The sequence below is a fragment of the Rissa tridactyla genome, chromosome 6 (genome assembly GCF_028500815.1).
Source record: "Rissa tridactyla isolate bRisTri1 chromosome 6, bRisTri1.patW.cur.20221130, whole genome shotgun sequence".
In the NCBI taxonomy this organism is placed as follows: domain Eukaryota; kingdom Metazoa; phylum Chordata; class Aves; order Charadriiformes; family Laridae; genus Rissa; species Rissa tridactyla.
In genome coordinates, this window is record NC_071471.1 from 5,611,325 (window position 1) to 5,632,587 (window position 21,263).

Here is a 21,263-nt window from a genome sequence, read left to right on the forward strand (position 1 = left end):
GTTTTTGCTTTCTTTGCCGCTTTAATTCAAGGTTTTGTTTTGGTTTTTTCCATTGAGTTGACATCAGTCACAAACACATCTGGAGAGGGCATAGATCACCATGACCATCCAAAAACTCCTCCCAGCCGCGAGGGCTGTCAGTACTCTGCCACCGAAAGCTCTGCACTGAGCGTCGGTGCTGGCTCTGGTCCGGCCCCTGGAAGTGCTCCTGCGGATCCGCAGGCTCCAGCGGGGATTTCAGAGGGAAGTACAAAGCCTTTGCTCCGTGTCCACATGGGCTTTCTATGGGAAAACGTGCCACATGTGGTATGCGCACCTGTCGGTCAACAGGATGATGCCAGCTTTAAAAACATGCAGGAAAAGCCCTATTTTTCCCCACTGTACATAGTCCATAGATGCTGGGAAGTGAGTAAAATCCACTTCACTGTAATCTCTCTGATTGACCAAAGACTTTTCAGACACCTTTTTGATGACCTATATTGTCAACAGCTACAAAGACTTCTGTTTGGCAATAAAATACTGATGAAAAGGTGGTTTGAAACCCAGGGACCCAGGTGAATGTATGCATGCGTACACATGCACGCGTGGTACGTGTGCCTGTGTACATAGACGTGCACGTGGAACCGTCAAATAAAAGTTACAACACCACTGCATCAAGGAAGTGCAGCTTCACAGGGTCCTGGGAAGAAGCTCTGCTTTCACAAACTCTAACTTTGTGAATTTCTCAGATTTCCCGAAACGAATGTCAGTATTCCTTTCACTCGTAACCCTTAAATCCATGGGATGGGGGCTACCCAGACCTATAGATACTCATGCCTCAAGATGTTTTTTTAAGCCATCTATGCCTCAGAATTCCTGACTAATTTTTTTTTAATTAATTATTATTTATTATCGTTTCCTCTTTTTTTTGTTTTTCCCCCCTTTTTTTTTTTTTTCTCTCCCCTTTTTTACCGAGGAAAATCCATGCCAAACCTCATTAGCGCAGCCTCAGAGGCGCAGGCGTGGGGGCTGCAGGCTGGGGCGGGCACGGCGTGTGCGGGAGCTGGCAGGAGGGAGCATCTCCCCCCCCCCCAGCCCCGCGCCTGGGGTGGTACCCACGGAACGGTGCGGGGCTGCGGCTACGAGCCCGGACCACCGTGCGCACGCAAGAGCTGGCAGGACTCTGAAGCATGACGTTGCCTGATTTTAAAAGGCCGAGCTGTGCGAGCGTGATTTTTTTTTTTTTTTTTTTTTTTTTTTTTTTTTTTTAAATAGATCTTGCGTTGAACCGATGTAAGTCACAAGTTCCTGAAACCAAGGCAGCGCTGATCTCAAACCGAGGGGGCTTTTTAGTGCATCCGAAGTGCTAATCAATTTTTTAAAAAAAAAAAAAAAAAAAAAAAAAATCAAAAATCAAATTTTTAAATACTTTTTTTGATTCCTTTTTTTTTTTTTTTTCCATTTTGTACTGATAGTTGTGTTTTGACTTGGTGCTTAGATTCCACATCTGGTCACTGTGAAATCCCAAGGAAGCTCCTTGTCTGGGTCTCAGTCACTGCATGAACAGCCTGCAAAGGGACTGGCTGGGTTTCAGGAGGCTCTGACGGTGACCTCTCACCGCACTGAGATGCCAAGGCAGAACTCGGACCCCACCTCAGAAAACCCTCCTCTGCCCCCTCGCATTGAAAAGTTTGACCGAAGTTCTTGGTTACGGCAGGAGGAAGACATTCCACCAAAGGTAACACTATCGCTCCTCGCTTTCCGCACGTCAAAGGGGCAGTCCCCGACCCCGCGGGACGGTGCCGTGCTCAGCACCTCCGGCGAAGCAGAGCGGGCAGGACGGAGCCCATCCCCGTGGCGCCGCGGCGGGTCCCCACCTGCCGTGGGGTGGGAGTCGGGGGGGGGGATTGCGTTTCCTGAGGCAGGTTTTGCACGAGATGCCGGGAGCTGGTTTCGGGTGCGCGGGCAGCGCTGCGAAATAGCGTTGCCCTCCAGCAAAGAAAGTTCTCGAGCCCGGACAGAGGCCAAAGCGAATTAATTTCTCCATTCCCTAGGATAAAAAAACAAAACAAAACAAAACAAAAAAAAAAAACAAATAAAAAACCAACCTTCTGTTTAAATAGAATTATAGGAACATAAAATTTGTCATACTCAATAAGACGGGGTCCTCTTTAGTCTGGGGCCGTGCCTCCAGTTGCAATCAATATTTGATGGAAGGCTTGTAAGGGCTCCAGCAGCTTTATACCTTCATTGACATTTTGGCAGCGCCTGGCAGTACCTCTTTAATTAAGACTCTTCTGGACCAGTATTTCGATCGTGTTGTTTTATACACCTTCCATTTTGGAAGAATTATAACTTGGCCATTAAAGTTCCTCTTCCAGTGAATCAGCGCTCAGCCTGGGCGGATTTTCGCAGGGGAAGAAATGATTACAGATTGATTAGTGAGGGTGAGGCAGTATTTGTCCCCGATTGAGAGGCAGTTTTTCTATGTATTAACAAAGTAAGTGGCTGGCCTTTTTAAGAGCGAAATATCAGTTACGAGGTAAGCCTCCTGAGTTTAAAGGGATCTATGGTGGCATGTCACCTATGTTAATAATACTCCTATTTCTTCTACCGCTGAGTGGTAAGAGGCATTGCTGCTTACTTAAGAGGAAAAGCAAGCCAACAGCTCCTGGAGTTGTTCGTGTGCTTTGCTCCTCTCTAGTGCAGGAGAGCGGCTGCCTGGTTTTAATCTAATCTTGGGAAAAAAAAAAAAAAAACCCTTGCAATTTAAGGTTGGCTTCTGCCTTGAGCCCTTTGGGAAGGGCATCTCTTCGCTGCAGTAATGCACGATGTGGTGGGACCGCAGCGCCAGCTCCTTGGATAAGAGGTGTTTTCTGGCACTATGGAGTGTTTTCCCTCTCGGCTGAGGGAACGTGAGCTCTGGAAGGGGTCCCCGCCACGCGTTTCAGGCCGTTGTGTCGGCAGCGATACCCATGAGGACTCCGACTTCGCGTTTTACTGCCCGAAGTGGGTTTGATGTGTTTGTAAGCGGGAACGAAAGGACGGCCCCGAGAGGCAGGGCCGGCTGTCTCTGTGGTCCGGGGTCTTGTTTCTGCCAGTGCTTAGGGCTGGATGCTTCAGAGGAAGGTAAAAAACTCCCCAGGTCCCCACTGCAGAGTACCCTACCCGCAGGGGAGGTTGCTTTTTAATGAGACAAGCTGTAGCTAGCGACGCCGCAGGATGTAAACCTCGCTCGCTCTCTAAATCTTTTTATCTTGCCTAACATAACTGCGTGTTTATTCTCAAAAAAAAAAAAAAAAAAAAGACTAATTTTTTTTTCGCTAATCCCACCGAGCCTTTGGGTTCTCTGTTACCTGGTGTGCGGTATGGCGTGGTGAGTATCGTCGTGCCTCTCCATGTCAGCCTGCGCTGCCGGGGGTGAGACCACCGGCGATGCCCGTGCTCCCGCGGGATGAGGCAGGGCTCTGGGTCCCCACCGTAGCGCCCGTAGGCTGCGGTTGGCTTTGGGTTCCTTGGTGAGTGAGCCGTCCTGCCAGCAGCGAGGTTTTCTCAGCAGCGTCCGAAGCTCAACGAAGGTGATAGGGTTCCATGCGAGCATTTGGTGGATCAGTGTGGATCTTCCCGCTGTCGGCTCTCTTGTTTGTCCACCACTCAACACCTTCTCTCTGCTGGCATGTGTTGTATCTGAAGTGGAGATGCTAAAAACGCCACCGTGGCTGCTGAAATGCACTTCAGCCTGAGTTTTACCTTAAAAATTACTTTTCTGGGTTTTGTCAGATTTAAATTATACGTATATTATTTATGTGTGCGCGCGTACATTCATCTTTGAAAACGTAAACGCCCTGGTTGATGGTAGCAGGGCTGCTCTGTGTGCTGCTCGGGGCTCCTCTGCCGGGAGCATCCCTGACCCCGCCGGTGCAGCTCGTTTCTGTCTCGCATTCGGGCGATTCCTTCTGAAAGCCAAGAGCTTTGGGTTTCATAAGTGCTATAAATACTGCATAGTGGGGAACCAATTGCAAATCAAGTCTTGAGGCAGCGCTGATCTCTCAGGTGTGCCAGCGGCCGCCGGAGGTGGTGGGACAGGCTGGGTGACGGCGAATGTCTCTGTTCTTTTCCAGGTGCCTCAACGAACCACTTCCATATCCCCTGCTCTGGCGAGGAAGAACTCCCCGGGCAATGGCAGCGCCCTGGGGCCCAGGCTGGGCTCCCAGCCCATTCGGGCAAGGTAGGGACACCGAGGGGGACGGGCAGGAGCGATCCCGGCGTGCTGCAAACTCCTCCTGGCATCGCCCAGCTAGGGTTTAGCCCTGCTTTTGCTGACGGGTGACAACAGGAGATCTGCAGTGCTTGCCTTGTCGCCGGGATGAACCGGTTTTGCGTTCGTTAGTGTTTTGTACCAACAGCAAAGGCCATGAGCGCTTGGGTACCTGGAGGATTTGCTCCCTGGGCTGAATGTGTTCCTGGGCATTGCGGGGTTTGTAGGTGGATGCTGCAACTGCTGCTGTGGGCTCAAACAGGAGTTAGAATCATAGAATTGCTGAGGTCGGAAGGGACCTTTAAGATCATCAAGCCCAACCTTTAACCTATCCTGACAAGAGCCACTTCTAAACCATGGCCCTAAGTGCCCCATCTACCCTTTTTTTAAACACCTCCAGGGATGGTGAATCCACCACCTCCCTGGGCAGCCTATTCCAATGTTTAATAACCCTTTCAGTGAAAAAATGTTTCCTGATATCCAATCTAAACGTCCCCTGTCATAACTTGAACCCGTTTCCTCTCGTCCTATCACTTGTCACCAGGGAGAAGAGGTCAGCCCCCATCTCTCTACAACCTCCTTTCAGGTAGTTGTAGAGGGTGATAAGGTCTCCCCTCAGCCTCCTCTTCTCCAGGCTAAACAACCCCAGCTCCCTCAGTCGTTCTTCGTAAGGTTTGTCCTCCAGACCCCTCACCAGCTTTGTAGCCCTTCTCTGGACACGCTCCAACACCTCAATGTCCCTCTTGTAGCGAGGGGCCCAAAACTGAACGCAGTACTCGAGGTGGGGCCTCACCAGTGCCGAGTACAGGGGGACGATCACTGCCCTAGTCCGGCTCACCACACTATTCCTGATACAGGCTAGGATGCTGTTGGCCTTCTTGGCCACCTGGGCACACTGCTGGCAAGTGTGTGAGTTTGAGCATTCCCTTTAGTGGAATTAGGTTCTGGCTCTCCCAGTGTCGCCTCTTGCATATAAGGGGATCCATATAAGCCAGTGGGGAGATGTCAGTGGTGCATACCATACGTGCATCAGAGCAGCTTTTCACAGGTAACGACTGAGGAATGTGCTGGGGGACACTGACGCAGCTGGGTGAGATCTTCCTTAGATGTAGGTGAAGGATTTAAATTCCTTTTGGCTTCCTAGGACGAGGGCCTTTAGCTTGGCCAGGTCCAGCTCTGCGGCACGGCGGTGCGCAGGATGTGCTCGTAGCGCCCCGAGGAAGGATGCTGCGCCGCAGCAGTGGTCCCATCTCTGCCGTGTCAGAGCTGTCCCCGAGCGCGTTTAAAACGAGCAGGGAAAATGACAGGCCGGATGGAAAAAAACGTGGCTTAGTCAGGCGAGAGCTTGTCTGTGGTTTGCAGAGCATCGTGGGCAGATCTAGACCTCAGACAGGCAAACCTCAGGGTAAATACATACTCCGCGTAGCGTGATGGAGCGCTTTGCTTTCTTCTTCCTGCCTTGTCTTCTCAGGGTGAGGTCAAAAGACAAACGCTGGGGTGTTCGTAGCCATGTGCTCCCACCAGTTTTTCAGCATACGCCTTTCTTTGCAGCTCAGCGCCCCAGCCGTGCATCAGCATCCTCACGTCCCGCAGCTTGGAGGAGCTGGCAGGGGTTGCAGCAGGAGGAGGAATCTTTTTTGTTGGTGGTCTTTTTTTTTTTTTTTTTTTTTTTTTTTTTTTAAAAATGAGACAAAACCCATTCATAGCGTGTGGTTGGTTCCTCCTTATTGCTCAAGGCTGAAGCGTTTTGAGTTCTTGAAAGTGTTGCTCATTTCATTAGCTCTTGCTTGAAACGCGGAGGGGTATTGGACTGCATGGTCTTAGTAAGTGATAGTATTGAAAGGGTAATGGGAGTCTGTGGGACTCGCGTTGAAGGTTGCCCAGCATTTCCTTCAGCCTCCCGATCCCAGTCCTGGTCAGTACAAGTGAATAGATTCGTATTATTTTGTTCAAAGACATTTCATGAATTAATTTACCTAAGGACATGTCAGCTGTACAAGCATGAGCTGGAGGCCTTCACTCTAATGAAAATTGGAAACGATTAGGATGCCACCATGTCCATTAAACTAAGTACCCAGTGAAATAGTTTCACATTTCATTTCTCTCACAGTAACGTAGCATTTCTGCAGTTTTCCTTTTTAACCGCCTCTCCTCTTGGTTCCTGATTCCTCCCATCCATAAATGTATATATTATTGAAATACGCTTTCTTTCATTTGTCGCCCGGTTGTAACAAATGAGGGAATGTTTCCTCGTGCGCAGAAAGTTACCCTCTTGCTCTCACCATTTTAATACCCACCTGCGTCAGTGCAAGATAGCGCTGGGCAGGGATTGTATATAACATCCACGCTCGGCAGTGGCCAGACCGTTCTGCCCACAACTCCCATTACGGCATAGAATCATAGGGTTGGACGGGACCTCTGGAGATCACCCAGTCCAACCCCCCGCCAGAGCAGGGTCACCCAGAGCAGGTGGCCCAGGAATGCGTCCAGGCAGGGTTGGAATGTCTCCAGAGACGGAGACTCCACCACCTCTCTGGGCAGCCTGTGCCAGGGCTCTGCCACCCTCACAGCAAAGAAGTTCCTCCTCATGTTTAGGCAGAACTTCTGATGCTCAAGTTCGTGCCCGTTACCTCTTGTCCTGTCCCCGGGCACCACTGAAAAGAGCCTGGCCCCATCCTCCTGACACCCACCCTTTCAGTATTGATAAGCATTGATAAGATCCCCCCTCAGTTGTCTTTTTTCCAGACTAAAAAGACCCAAATCCCTCAGCCTTTCCTCATCAGAGAGGTGTTCCATCCCCTCATCATCTTGGTAGCCCTTTGCTGCACCCTCTCCAGCAGTTCCCTGTCCCTCTGGAACCGGGGAGCCCAGAACTGGACACAGCGCTCCAGGTCTGGCCACACCAAGGCAGAGTAGAGGGGGAGGATGACCTCCCTCCACCTGCTGGCCACACTCTTCTTGATGCACCCCAAGATGCTATTGGCCTTTTTGGCCACGAGGGCACATTGCTGGCTCATGGCAGTGGCTCATGGCAGTGGGCATTGGCACCACCACGGTCACCCCGTGCCCGCCCCACACACACACCTTGTGCTTGATGTGCACAGCCTCCGTTTGCAGTTGAAATGTGGCACGTGGCACTGTTACCGCATCCTCTTGACGTACGCAAAGTCCTAACAGGACGCCGTGGAGAAAGCTTCCTCTACCTTTTTTGACAGGACTTTGAATAATAACATCACTTAGCAGAAATATCGTATAAAACCAAATTGCGTAACTCTGCGTGAGCATGCCTTCTGATGTCATTTCAGTGCCAAATAAGAATTAATTTCCTAAAGGCATCTGATACCCGGAGAGATATTAGTCACTCTTTGTGTATCAAGGACGCTTTTTATTCTAGATTTATGTATGTTCACAAGGGTGAAAGAAATCAAGGAGGAAAAGTGGAGATCTGATGCAAGTTTGAAGTGAAGCCGTGAAAACTGGGAAGTGTGAATAAGTGGTAAAAGCGATCTGCAGCCTTGTTGCAAACTTTGCGATCCTTTCTTCGCTGAAATGTTTCTTTCTCTGTCGAACATCAATTTGCAGACTCCTCCTTTTATGACGAGTATTAATTTAGATAAGTCCAGCATTGCACAGCTGCAGGCTGAAGGGGAGTTCTGAGCGAAGAATCTTTTTCATTTGTGCCAAATGTGGCAAAATAAGGGTAGAAAGCTTCTCTAGCCAATCTTTTCTTGCGGCGTACCTCCATAAAGATGTTGAGCGCCTAATTCTACGTAGTCCCTCAGTGGGGCTTGCAGGCTCGGTAGCTTCAGAAGAGAAGACCTCAGCCCTGTCTTCTCCAGCAGAGGAGGTGTCTCCTCACCTTCCAACTGTCCCTGTTGGGGTGGGATGGGATGGATCTGAAGCCCCGGAGGCGTGGGTGGCTCTGGCTGATGGTGTCCCCTCTGTTTTGTGCTCCTGCAGCAACCCGGACCTGAGGAGGACGGAGCCCATCGTGGAGAGCCCGCTGCAGAGGACCAGCAGCGGCAGCTCCTCCAGCTCCAGCACTCCCAGCTCCCAGCCCAGCTCGCAGGGCGGATCCCAGCCCGGCTCCCAGGCTGGCTCCAGCGAACGCAACAGAGTCAGAGGTGAGGTTCTTGAAAACATCCCTCGGCGCCGTGCGTGCTTTCTGAGGCTCGTTTGATAAGCAGGAAGGGCAAGGGGTCTGTGATCTCATATATGTTTCTTAAAAAATTAAAAAAATCAACGGATTCCTCATTTCTGCTGTACTTCTGCGACCAGCTGGCCTCCTTGCAAACAGAGTTATGCCTGGATGCTGATGTGGGATGCCCACGGCAGCGTACGCTGCTCCCGCACTCTACCGAAGCATCCCAGTGTCAAGTAACTTGCAGAAAAGGAGATGGGAGTTATGCTGTAGGGTTAAAAAAAGAAGGAATACCAGCTTCCTATCTTCATTGACCCAAGCTCGCTGCTTCTGTGACGGTTCTTTGGGATTGTGTTACACTTTGGGTGGGTATCTTTTTTTTTTCTGTTTTTGTTTTGTTTTGGTTTTTTGAGCTTCATCTTTATGCAAAGCCTGAGGTGGGAGCAGAGGAGTGAATCAGCCCGTAAGAAGCTTTCTCTAAAATGCTTTCGCCAGCCGTGTTTACACTGGGTTTATGTTCCTGGCTGAATTGGCTCCTCTCATCTTAGAGCCACTCTTAAAGATATTCAGTTCCCCCGTTTAATGGCAGTAGGAGTTGCTAAAGCACATACGGCCCATACATCTGCATTTCTGGCGCAGCCCCGCAGCATAAATCCCCGGGGCTGAAGCACATTAAAACAAACGCTGCCTCCATGCTTTGAATTTTTCATGACTGGGCCATAAGACGACGTGTCTGTTGTTGAAACCGTCACTTCTCTGGGTAGTCAATAAAAGGAGTCTATCGCCAATTGTCCTCTTTGCTTTGGTTTTGTTTTTACTAATTGAGGAATCCTGTGACAAATAATGTCCTAGCAATGTCAGATGCTGCAGAGCTTTTAATTTATCGCGTGCCCTGCTCTTTTGCAGAGTGAATTTATTTCTTTAGTAGAAAAAAAGGGCAGTAACGCTGCGAGAGGAGCCTCTGTGGAGGCTGGGCTGGATTATGGCTTCTGTCGCCCTGGGGAAGGATGCTCCAAGTAGAGAGGAGCAGGAGGATTTTTTGAGACAACAGAAGCAAAACGGGGTGAAACTTCATTAGCTGGACAAAAATTACCTATTTACAGGGCATCTAGTCCTGAGCTTGGGATATTCCCTGTGAACAAAAATTACCTATTTACAGGGCATCCAGTCCTGAGTTTGGGATGTCCTTGTCTGCTTTCACCACCATCTTCCTGTGCGTCATGAGCAAATAGCTGGGGAAGGGGCTACCAGTGCCCTGACACAAGCAGGAGGACGAGGAAGCCCCCCCCGTGCCCACCTTTCCGGGGCGATGGGATGCAGTGACCGCTTTCGGCGGCGTTTTAACTCCCACTCTCTCCCCTTTGCCTTTCGCCCAGGGAACGCCAAGCCCGAAGGGTCCCCTGTGCTCTCCCACGAGCCCGCCAAGGTAAAGCAGGAGGACAACAGGGACGTGACGCGGCCCAGCCGACCCGCTGTGAGTCTCACATTACTTCCCGCGGGAATGTTGCCAGCCAGCTTGGCCGTGTTTCCCTTCGGCGCGGGGTAGCACAACCGCGGGGACCCCCAAAAAGTGGCTAGTACCGTGGCTCCTCCAGCGGAGAGGCTGGAAAGCGGCGGTACGGCGAGAGCTCCTGGGAGATTTGAATGCTTAAGAGAGTGCATGAGTTCCTTATCAGGAGCCCAAGCCTAGGGGAAAGCACTTAAGCCTGTGTTTTCGCGTTGAAGCAGATGCTTAAGGGCTTCGCTAGCTTGGGCGCGGTGGTTGCCGATGGCACATTGTTGTGTTCCGTGCTGCATGTCCCCCCGCAGCAGCCCGGCGGAGGGATGCTCTGCTCGGGAAGGCTGGGCGACCGGCCCCCGACAGCCTTCGCAGCTTAAAACCAAGCCCCGGTAGCAGTCTCTCTACACTCCCGTTATATTATTCTGAGCAAAATCTCATCCGAAGTGTTTCCTCCTGGTTTAATGCTGTTGACGTTTGTATTTTTAAAACTGCAGAGTCGGCCTAATAACAAAATGAATTTCCACTGCTTCTCTTTTTTAATGTGTATTAATGTTTTGTTGATGTTGTGTTTTTTTTTTTTCTCTACACTCCACAGCGTTGAGCTAACAATTCTAATTTTATTTCTAACCTGCTTGCCCTTCCTCTGGCTTTTTCCTGTCCCGATCTGTTTCCTCTGATGATGATTATTCTTCCTTTACCCACAGAGCTATAAGAAAGCTATAGATGAGGTTAGTGATATCTTTTCTCAGTGGGTCATGCCTATGCGAGGTTGACTAGTTAGCGCTTAATGTCGAAGTGGGTTTTTTTTGGTGTGGATGGCGAAAAAAGGTGGCGATGCAATCTCGGGAGCCCGAGCGGTGGCGTTTCGGCGTGGGGAGGGGAGCGGCGCTGCCGGTGTGCTCTGCTCGGCCCCGGGCTGCCCGAAACCCGCTGGCTGGACCACTTGCATGGAGGCCGTGGCCAGCGGCACCCTGACCTCGGCGCGCGGAACGAAGGGTGCTGCCGTTGTTCGGCGGATCGGAAAGAGAATGAGCCGGAGCGGAGGGTTCTGGTGCCGCTGGAGGTGGTCCGGGCAGCCTTCACCGCTCGCCGCATTCTGCTCTCAGCCACAGCCCCCGGCCCCCCCGCTGACTTCAGTGGGGCCGTCGAGCGCTGCTTGAAATGTATTTTTAAGCCTAATTTGAAGGAAGGCGCTTGGCGAATAAAAGACAACAGCGCAGTGGGGGATACAGTGGGATACAGTTCGTTCTCAGGGACCAGACCATCAGCTGTAAAGCCAGAGCCAGCGGAGCGCTCGCGGATGTTGATGGGCGGTGCCAGTCTCCATCCATCCCATTAACAAACCATAAATCACAGTCCTGAATTACACCTTTGTAGGCGTAATTAATAATAACGATAATCACCGTATGATAATAATGATAATTGCCGTACCATAATATTTTAAATTTGCGCACATTTGGTGATGGCGGATGTTTAAATGTTCACGGGAAGAGACCAAACATTCCTGATTTAGCTTTTAACTTGCCTCGCGCGTGCATGGCCGCGCACACGCTGCCGATACTGGTAACTGCGGGGCCGTAATGGAAAGCACCGGTATCTGCAGCCTCTCCCGCAGCCGCTTTCCTCTGGGAATAGAAGAGGGGAGAGAAGGAAGGTGTGCTGGTTAGTTAACTTGTTCTCTTGGGTAGAACACGAGCAATGTGTTTTGTTTAATGAGGTGCTTTGTTAAGTAAAAAGCACATAAATCAGTGTCTAAAGAGAGGCAGCGTGTGTGCCAAATTCAAGCTCAATGAGCTATGTGATTTTGGAAACCAATCTGACTCGATTCCGGCAAATATTAAATCTAAAGAAGTCTTTGTAATTAAACGCAATTAAAGAGCCCTGATACTGCTAACTTAACGTATTATGTCACCCTCAGTAATAACATTTCAAATGCATGTGGAACTACAGAGCACTTTCTTTCTAGTTGTCAGATTGTTTTTGGTCCAAGAGCAACTCAGTGAAGCCGTTTAATCCTACAAAGTGCTCATTACTTAGAGAAAATGAGAACATCAAAGAATTAACCATCCCGAGGCAAAGCTTTAACTCGGAAATACGAGTTATCAGATGGTATCGTCTGGGCGTATTATTGCTGTTATAACTTCCAAATTAGTTATTAAAAACTAATTAAGCTGATCTTTAAAAATACTTGACTATCTTCCAGCGAGGACCAAAGAAAGCTGATAGGGGGCCTTGAAGCGTGGTAGAAGTGGAAGGTGCAAAGAAGAAGTCCTTTTCACAGTCCATCGCCGTGATAGAGAAGGGTTCGGTGCTAGTCCTGCTCATTTAAGACGCAGTCTCAAAGTCCTTTTTAAAGTTGAGAAGGGTCTAATCCGTCTCAAAGCCAACTCCTCAAAAAAAAGAGCATGTTTTTCACTCGAAATGGGAAGCGTTGTTAAGCTGCTCGGATTCTCAGTGATTCTTCCGTAGGGAAAGGAACAATCGTATCATAGAAGCTGCTACAGCACTAATTAAAATAATTAGTTGTCGTGACTGTAGATTTGACTGTATTTCAATCCCAAACATGTTGGCATCGAGAATGAACTCCTGAAATACCACATCCTCTCTTTAAGCATGATAAAGAGCCTTTCTTTAAAGGTACGGAGAGCGTTTGGAGAGGGATATAAAATACCCGTCACGGGTGCCTGCTGTGAAACTGGGATTGATCCTTTTTTAAAAGAAAAAAAAAAACAAAACCACCGTCTTTAAAAAAAAAAAACCAAAAACCTATCTATTAGTTTTTTTTAAAAAAACCACTAATTTTTAGGGGTGTGATGCAAAGCTGCCGGCTCTCAGAGGCCGGGGAGGGCAGACCTGGGAGCAGAATGTGGGGCTGCCCACGGTGGGAGCCCGCCGGGAGGTGTGGGTCACCAAAGTACAAACGGCTTGCCGAAAATATTCCTGCTTCGCGGTTTAATAAAATAAACTGGGTTTGTATCTCAGCCGTAGAAGGTTTTTTTTCCATCGCTTTCCTTCACGTGTCGACGGGATACGTTTTTAAGAGCTGCCTTTTGCAACCGTAATTAATATTGCCGTAGTCGCCCTGCTGGAACGGTAAACTGGAAATGCAGTAAATGAGAGTATGGCCGTAAGACAATTGTGGAATCTAGTCTTTTTTCAATGAGTTTCTTTCTCCCTAATCCTTTATCTCTGACCGAATGCACTGATGCCTACCTCGGTCACTAATATAGGGAGAAATGGTAAGACTGACACTTGCGATGCTTTGTTCGTCATGTGCATGTCTTGTGCAACAGAGTTCTCTAACCCATTCTAATTCGAGCTCTCATGCTTTTCTGCCCTACTGCTTCCCCCTGCATTGCTATAAAAGCATGTAAGATAACAAAAAGTCTCTTTTCTACACGGTGCCTGCCATGTTCCTTGTTTTGAAATAGCGGTGTCTATTTTATATGACTGTCGGGTCTGAGACCTCATCAAAGTCATGGTAAACTGAAAAATTATTACTAGGCTTTGGGACTGCTCCTATCTTTTTTTTTTTTTTTTTTTTTTTCTTGTTTCGAGGCTTTTTTTTTCTTTGCCCTTAGCTTGTAGGCTGCCACATTTCACATAAAGTGCTTAATGGGTCTCGCTGAGGGATTTTTTTTTTTTTTTTTTTTTTTTTTTTTATTATTATTCTTATTGGTTTTTTTGGATCGTGTGGCTGACTCAGAGCTGTGACTCCAAAGTCTGGCTGAGCTGGGCGCTTCTCCTCGTGCTCCTCACCGCCTCTCGGCAGCCGCCCCGCAGCGGAGACTCACCACGGAAGCAGCTCTTGACGTGGGGATTGCACCACTCCATGGGAGATGCTGTCATTGCTTCCTTCCCAAATGCATTTATTACAGAATAAATACAATTATGGGGTCTCTTTGAGAAGTTTGAAAGAAGAGAAAACCCTGCAGGAGAAATTCTCCGAGCCAATCTTTGAAACGATGTTGTTTTCCAGTTTACTATGATGGTGACTGAACTTCACCTTTTCCAACAAATATAATTTTGTCGTGTATATACATATAAGTGTGTGTATATATATGCACATACACGTTCCAAACAGAAAAAGAAGAGGTTGGCTATTGATTTTTTCAGTGAGCGTAAATCAGTTTTGTTTTGTTTAATAAATGCTACATGCTACAAACATTGTCTTACGTTCGTCTCATGTTTGTAACGACTCTGTAAAGCTATTTCTTGTTGCTCGTGCCGTTAGCATTGGCTTTTGAAGAGATGTATGTGACATCCTCCTCGCTTTAAATATAATAGCCATCGCTTTCTTGTTTCCTTGCCCCCATCCCCTGTAGGATCTGACGGCTTTAGCCAAAGAGTTGAGGGAGCTGCGTATTGAAGAAACCAATCGCCCCCTGAAGAAGGTGACGGACTATTCCTCCTCCAGCGAGGAGTCGGAAAGCAGCGAGGAGGAGGAGGAGGACGGGGAAAACGAGACGCACGATGGGACCGTGCCTGTCAGTGACATCCCACGGCTTATGTAAGAAGCGCTTTCTTTTGGGGGGCAAACGGTGAAACCGCAGCGTGTCTTGGTCTGGAGGAGCTGTAGCTGTGATATGGGACACGGCCAAAGCGCGTTGGTGTTTTGGGGCTGGCACTGGGAACGGCCTCATGGTTGCAAGGGATAATTTGCTCAGATGGGTCTTTTTGCTGGTCCAAACTAGAGATACTGAATGGGAAAATTGGAATTATTTACACTGCACGTGCGGTGAACTTGGACTCCAGGCTGATGGACATGTTCCTGCTGATGAGCAAGGGGGATTTTTTGGCCAGAGCGGACACACCTGACCTCATCCACACCTTGGTCCTGCCCATGGGGCTGGCGTGTTAGAGTCTGGTCTTGCCCCACATCAAGCCGTGCAGAAGTGCAGGACTTGGTGGCTCTGCCCAGTGCCAGCTGGTAGAGCCACGATTATAATGATCCTGAATCGCTGTCTTTGATTTTTGTCTTTGGCTCAGTCACCGTGCAGGAAGCAAAATTTGGTGGACTTCAGACATTGAAATGAAAAAGTCAGCAGACTGTGCTATTGCATCCCCATTATAGGTCCTGGGACACTTGCGCTTTTGAGAATCTCTTGAGGAGGGCTGCGTGGATCCAACACGCATAAAACAGTTGTCACCATGCAGAGTGAGCTCATGGAGCATCTACGTGGGCTCTCTACCCAGTGCTTTGCAGCACTGGCCCTGCAGGGGGGTTTCTGGGGGCTCTCTGCCTGCTCTCAGCAAGGTCTGCTCTCAGCAAAGTCTGACTCTTGCCCCTCTGAATTGGCAGAGGAGTTGTGGGAAGGCTTTAGGGGATTATTTGCATCTTAATCAGTTCATTTCCATTCTTCCTGCTAAATGAATTGTTAGCTGATACAGATGTAACTGGTTTCATAGTGGTGGGACATGGAGCCAGCAGGGAAGCCCTCTGGCAAGGAGACCCAGGGGGTGTCCATATTATGCAGAGTGCCAAGCTCCTGGGTTGGAGCTTCCTTCCAGCAGAAGGAGAAAAAACAGAGCTCTTGGAATTTGTCAGAGAAAGTCAGGAGACAGAGGGATGGCCATGAATATGCAGCAGAAGGATGGGCAGTCACGCGTGCGAGAAGGGGCCGCCGGCTGCTCGCAGAAGAAGAGTTCACTCGGGGAGTGGTTAATCTGTGCTGACATCCTTCCACCAAACACCCTGCGTTTGACACAGCGCTTCTCAGCGGATGGAATATCTCCCTGAATGCTCTGCAGCCAGACGCGGGATGGATGCCCCAAACCCTCGGCCAGCCGAGCGCCGCTTGCTCCGTAAGGTCCTGTCCATGAATGTGCCCCAGAGACAGAACACGGAGATGCAAACCCTTGGTGTCACAGTGAGGTGGCAGGAACTATGTCCGTATCTAAGCCTTCACGGGTGTCCCTGGGCATGGCTGCGCTGCTCTGTGTCTGGGGAAAAAGGAAGCGAATGCTTGGCTTTACACCCTTATTTCCCAAAAGGAACCTTAACTCAAGTTCAGACTGGATGTAGTTGGGCATTTTTCTATCAAAGCTCTATTTTTCCTGTGTTCGGTGTTTTTCATTAGAAACTAGGGCCGAGAGGGATCATCTCATCTTCTCCTGCACCTTCCGAGTGATCTTTGTATAATTAATTTTAAACTTCCCTGGGAATGAATCCTCCCTGAGCGCTGGGCTGCTCTTCGTTCCAGCCCTGTCCAGGTCTCTCCTGCTGCAGGATAAGCCCATCCATCGCTTTGTGTCCCAGTGGACAGGAGGGACCGTTGACTCCTCCCACCTCTGCAGATACCTTTTCTCCATCTGAAGACGATGATGACTCCCTTCGGCTCCCTCTTCCCTGGGCTGTGCACGCCAGCTCTTCCCCATCTCCAGGGGTTTCTTGCAGGGTGACATGGAAACTGCGCGCCGAGGAAATTTGGGACCTCAGGGCTACCACAGCCATTCTTTCACTCGCTGTACGGTCTCAAAATTAACACACACAAAAAAAAATCCTTTGTCTCTGCTTTCTTATTTCTAAAACTGGGATAATTGTGTTGTTTTCCCATCCTTTGGCGGTGTTGAAGCACTAGTGGTAGGAAGGTGTGAGCTCCTCAGGTGACAGGTGCGGCAGAAGCGTGGCACGCTGTTGTTTGGAGCGATGCCTGGCCAGTCGTGTGTTTGATACGACGCAGGCGAGGATCCGTCATCGAGCCAGTCCCACCTTGGGGTCCCCGGGGCTCACATCTCGCGTTGGACCAGCAACCCCCTCGATTAAGGCCGGCTTGCTTTGGCCTTTCACGCCACCAGGCTCCCTCCTGAGCCTCTGGGCATTAACAAGGAGGTGTGCACGGGGATGACGTGTTAAAGTGTAAATTAATTCATATTAATGGAAAGCGGCCGGTCTGTGTGGCTGTTAAATGCAAAGTAACAGGATTCATCAGCGACATCTCCGTAACACCATTGGCGTTTTCCAGCGCACAGGCAGGGCTGGGTAATCCAGAGGCACTTCATCGTTGGCTTTTGGGTTCGTTTGAATAATTACATTCAAGCAGCTGGTCTGCTAAGAACGTAATGATAAAGTAACGGGGGCTCCTCACCGCCTGCGACATCCACTCTCAGGCAGTCCTAAAATTGAATGCGTTTGAGAATAAATCCCAGCCTGTCTCTTGATATAGGAGCACAGTAATAAACTCAAGGCGAAATCGTGGGTTAGGGCTACGCTTTCACCTGGAAAACAGCAGAGAAAAAGAGGACACAACTGTTTTTCTGTTGTGATCCTGCCCACATCTCTTCCAAACCACGTCCCCTCCCTTGTTGGCGTATGGCATCGGATGCTCTGATGCACTGCTTCCTCTTCAGGGCTCAAGATGGGGAATAAATGGAGCAAATTATTATTATTTTTTTTAAAGTTTCTTAAGTAGAAGAAAGGATGCAAGGTGGAGCAGGACTGCAAGTCCTCATTACCTGTTCATCAGTGCTCCTCTGGGGGCACCTTGGGATGAGAAAGGCCCTTCTCTTTGGTCTCGGTGCTCTATTGGTGGTACATCAACTTGTATTTCTGACAACATAAATAATTTCCCCATGAATTCAAATGGATATATTTTCCTAATTTTTCTTCCTATGAGATACAAAGCCTTACCCCTATTGAAATAATACTGTATTAGAGGATTTTTCATCTAATTTAGCAGAAGAAATTTCTGTCATTAATGCTTTTCCGTTCTGCCCTCAGACCAACAGGAATTCCTGGAAGCAACGAGCCGTACAACATGGGAATGGTGACAACCCACGGGCTAGAGACTTCCCATGCAGATACGTTTAGCAATATTTCAAGGGAAGGGACTTTAATGGTGAGGGAGGTAAGTTGCAAAACAAATATTTCCATGGAGCATCTTCAGGAGGTTTTGCCCATGTAAGCACAAAAAACTAACAGTGCTGTGTGTCCGGAACACAAAATGACCGAGTAAATTGTGCTCGTTAGCGCTCTCGTCATACAATTTACACTCGCAGCAAATGTGACAAGTGCAAATGTTTCTCAGAACTACAAACAGCAGTGAATAGTAACGCCGGGGCACGGCGGGGAGGATGCTCCTACAAATGATTCTGCCGTAATCCCATGCTGGCTCCAGGCAGCAGAAAGTTGCCTTCAGTTTACAGCATTTCGTTAATACACTTGGAACCTGGCCCAAAGTTTCCCTTCTTCTTCCCAACCTGTGCCACCGTGTAACTGTCCAGAGACGTGCAGTGTTTGTAGAGCGTTGGGAGGCTTTTCCAAGGGCTGGTCCTGCCTAGGGTGGTCCAAACCCCCATTCCTACCAGCCAGCCCAGCGAGCCGGCTGCGGGGGGCACTGGGCATCCTGCCTGGATGCGAACCCCCATCCCCGGCTCCGGCGTCGCGGAGGTAAGGCCGCGGTGGGAGCGATCCTGATGGATGGTACTGCAGGAGTGAGGCAGAGGAAGGCTGTGGAAGATCTTCCCCCAGCGTTTCTCAGTTTCCCAGTTGCTGGAACACGCTGGTGATGCTGCTGGAAACACAGAGGGGTTGCGGGTCTCGTGGTGAGGGGGCAGGAGGCTCTGGAAGTTGGTAAAACCAGGGGAGTCGCTCTCCTGCCGGCGTGTAATGGAGGTGGATGGGAGAGGTGAAGGAGGGAGGTGAGTTTGGAGCCAGCAATCGTAAAGGAGGAATGTTTAGATCACGTGCAAACTAGACCTGAGCAGCATTTTAATTCTTAATTCCGTTTATATATAATGTTCGCATATGAAGGGGGAAAAAAAATGAATGCACCTTTGAAAGAGAGGAAGGAGTTGTCAAAAGAAGCCGCAGTGTGTTTGCTGCCTTCCTCCATGAGTTTTGGAGCTGGGCAGCAACGCACAGCCCACCACAGCCCTCACTGGTGTGGAACTGGGATCTCCACGGCCTGGGCATCCTTCTAGCGGGGAGGGTGATGCGGTTGGGCAGGAGAACAAGTCACTGCTGTAACAGGCAGGCGTTCCCGCAGCGAGCTCGGTGGTAAGCATCACAGCTGTAAAACACGTGCCACGCCAGCGAGGCGGTTGGAGAAAAGCCACGGGTGAGCTGGGAAACCCCTTCGGGGAGGAGGGAGCATGGTGAGAAGCCCAAACTACAACCGTGTGGTGGGTGCTTACACTTTGCTGCCCACCGCCGCCGTAGCCAGCAGAGGACAGACTCACTGAGGTCCGTGGGCTTTGGGCAAAGGGCTTTTCAGTCTTTGGTGGGATGGCAAGGTGGATGAAGGGTGATGGTAAAGAGTGATCGAAAGACAAATGTTGCCAGGACTGGCCAGAATCTTGGTGAGCCTGTTCAGAGGGAGTTTTCCACTAATCCCAGTAAATAGGCAAGTCTCTGTAAAGATCTTCTTGATGTGCTCGGGGTAGATGGGATTCATCAAAATGGCAAATATCTCAAAATGATAAGCAGGGAAGGGGGAAACTTCCCAGCACCTGCCTGGCTTGAGGTGGGGATGGAGAGGAAGGGGAGCCCCCGGAAAACCCTGGGGACCTTGTGTGCAGAGCGAGATGCCGGTCCTTCTGCTGATGTTCTGCCGACGCTGCCACTGTTCACTGCTGGTTTGGGTCACAGAAACATGCGACAGGGGCTGTGTTGGCATTTGCAGTCAGGCTACTCGCCGCCGTAGCTGTGCAAAGCCGTTGAGGCTAACGCTGATCGAGGGGTCAGATTCTGCATTCACCGTGGCCGGTGGCCACGTGGGAGAAGTGCTGGGCATGGGCTTTGCGCCCATAGTGGCAAGAGCAGAATCTGCCCTGCGTTCCTTGTCTCAAAACGACGATGATCAGGCTTCTCTTGCTGTAACGTGGCTAATTACTCTGTATTGACTTTGTGATTAATCCCGTCTTTATTTCTTCGGGGCGGGGGGGTGGGGGGGGTGGGTCGGTTTGCTGCTTGCCGGATTGCATGGGGATGGAAACAGCAGAGAGGGTCCTTCTCCCGCGCTTGCTCTGGGAACCGGGGGACTGGCAACGACTTGGTTTTGTTTGGGTATTTTTCTCTTCTATTTCTCTTTTTCTTTTTTTTTTTTTTTTTTTTTTTCTCCCCCCTTCCCCCTCCCCCTTTCTCTTTCTTCCTCATACCTTGTGTCTCTGCAGACCTCTGGTGAAAAAAAGCGGTCTGGCCACGCAGCCAGCAATGGCTTTGCAGGTCACATCAATCTGCCTGACCTGGTGCAGCAAAGCCACTCGCCTGCGGGCACGCCGACCGAGGCCCTGGGGCGAGTCTCCACGCATGCGCAGGACATGGACTCGGTGCCTGAAGTAGGTGGTGGTGGGGAGTGGGGGGGGGCTCCTCCTGCTCCTTTGCATCGCTTTAAAACAAGTATTAACATCTCTGCCCTGTAAAGGGGCTCCCCTGCTTTCCCCCCTGGCTTTTCTTGCTCGTCTGTCTCTCTGGTTCTGGTCCACGTTGGGGGAGCGTAGTGGAAACATAAGGGAATCTGATGGGTTACTGCTATATAGGTCTATAGCTGGTGGTAGGAATGTGTATTAGGTCTTCTCTCAAGCCCACCAGCTGGAGTTTTGGTGGCGATGGCTTGAATGCTTGCCAACTGATGTGAAAATCCCCCTTTCTTGGGCGCTTGAAAATAGGAGGAAATTATGAGCGCCAGCGATGCCCTTAACTTCAGCTGGGCCCGGCTTCCACCTGTGCCATCTCCGGTACTTAATGGGACTCCAAAGGTTAGCAAAAAAACAAAGCCAACAAAATTCTGGATCGTTCTTCAGGCTAGCAAAAACCTGCGCAGCTTTAAAATTGTGTGTTTCTCCAGTCACGGCAAAGTGTTTCTCCCTGGTAGCTCTTTTACGGGGACGCGATCGAACATTGACATGGCGTAAGGTGTAAAAAGTCATAGAAAGTACAAGATGTGACACATAAGACAAGGGAAGTCTTGCTTACCATCAGCAGCTGTGGGAACCAGGCACATAGTCCTCTGTTTTCCCATGAGAAGTCAACCCATTTGGTGCTAAATAAGCTATTTTATTTAATTTTTTTCTTTCCATTTTGTCGGTTATACATCAGAAGTTCTGTCGTCTTCTTCGCTTTCATAGGAATTATGTACTCGTTTTATGGCTTACTTTTACTAGCAGTACAAAAATAAAATTTGCTTGGAATTGGGCATTGATAAAACGTAAGAACAGATGGTGTGTGACTTGGCCTCAAGGTTTTCTCCGTTTCCTCGTTGCCTTTAAAAGCGGCGATGAGGGAGTCGATCCTGAAAGTAACACCTTCCGCGGTCATCCTGGGACAGCTTAAACGCCGGCGAGGACTGGGTTTAAATATATTCATTTGTAGAATACCAACCCAGAAGATCTTTCCCATTTCTAAAACTGCACTTTTAGGGCTGGCTGAGCCAGGAGGGGGGTGG

At 49.6% G+C, this 21,263-nt stretch overlaps 1 protein-coding gene across 7 annotated transcripts in view; it reads left to right on the forward strand.

The window, feature by feature from the left end:
- TNIK (TRAF2 and NCK interacting kinase) overlaps positions 1-21,263 on the forward strand; it is a 171,627-nt gene that overhangs the window by 137,097 nt on the left and 13,267 nt on the right. For 3 of the 7 annotated variants that reach the window (XM_054205379.1, XM_054205382.1, XM_054205385.1), the window contains 8 exons: positions 1,478-1,717; positions 4,101-4,207; positions 8,198-8,361; positions 9,755-9,852; positions 10,584-10,607; positions 14,205-14,389; positions 17,600-17,726; positions 19,993-20,157. In XM_054205379.1, the coding sequence (XP_054061354.1) occupies positions 1,478-1,717; positions 4,101-4,207; positions 8,198-8,361; positions 9,755-9,852; positions 10,584-10,607; positions 14,205-14,389; positions 17,600-17,726; positions 19,993-20,157 (1,110 nt within the window). The remainder of the gene's footprint in view (positions 1-1,477; positions 1,718-4,100; positions 4,208-8,197; positions 8,362-9,754; positions 9,853-10,583; positions 10,608-14,204; positions 14,390-17,599; positions 17,727-19,992; positions 20,158-21,263) is intronic. The other 4 variants (XM_054205380.1, XM_054205383.1, XM_054205384.1 and 1 more) reach the window with 3 other exon arrangements.